General features: G+C 35.1%; 1 protein-coding gene across 1 annotated transcript in view; it reads left to right on the top strand.

Moving 5' to 3' along the window:
- Window positions 1-253, top strand: part of LOC106874688 (uncharacterized) — a 13,750-nt gene extending 13,497 nt beyond the window's left edge. Inside the window, exon 4 of the mRNA XM_052977919.1 lies at window positions 48-253. Coding sequence (XP_052833879.1) covers window positions 48-206 — 159 coding nt within the window. The 3' untranslated portion in view covers window positions 207-253. The remainder of the gene's footprint in view (window positions 1-47) is intronic.
- Window positions 254-684: the final 431 nt, after the last annotated feature.

Below are 684 nucleotides of genomic sequence, written 5' to 3'. Positions count from 1 at the left end.
ATATATCCATTAACATATTTCAAATGCCTTCACATTATTTATTTCAGATTAACCAAGGAAATTCATGGGGCCAAACTTACCTGATGGCTGCTTGTCGATGGGGCAAAACAGATTTAATAAACCTGTTAATAGATGCTGGAGCTGGATTGAACATAAGTGACAACATAAATGGTTCTACAGCTTTGCATTATGCTGTGTGGTGGTAAGTTCAGAATTAACTAAAATCTTCAGATCTGATTTTTGTTTCTAAATTTCTTCCAATTCCAGACAGGCTAAATATCCAAAGATTCCATAGAAGTGGCAGTGTGACCGGATGACAACATTATAGTAGTCACCAACAACAACTTTTTCTTTTTTTTCTCCATTTATCCACTTCATTATTGAATTATAAAATCTGATTGGCGATTTATTGTCAAAACAATTATTTTTATTTTGAAGAAAATCTTTGAGAGCCAACAGTTCTGAAGATTGACCCAGTGTGATTCAGTGTCCTCTGTTAATATTGGTTATGGAGTGGGAGAGATCAGTCAATGTTTCTCCAGAGAAAATTTCGTTCCAGCTCTAAAACGAGGAGAAAGATTCTGTAGTTTGTTATGACAGCAATAATCTGTAAACTTCCTCCCAGAGATTATTTCTCACCTCCTTCTACACAGTATACTCGATACATTCTTAGATGGATCCTGA

The sequence above is a fragment of the Octopus bimaculoides genome, chromosome 29 (assembly GCF_001194135.2).
Source record: "Octopus bimaculoides isolate UCB-OBI-ISO-001 chromosome 29, ASM119413v2, whole genome shotgun sequence".
NCBI classification, from domain to species: Eukaryota; Metazoa; Mollusca; class Cephalopoda; order Octopoda; family Octopodidae; genus Octopus; species Octopus bimaculoides.
Note: the sequence above shows the minus strand (reverse complement) of the source record. Positions and strands in the feature narration are given on the sequence as shown.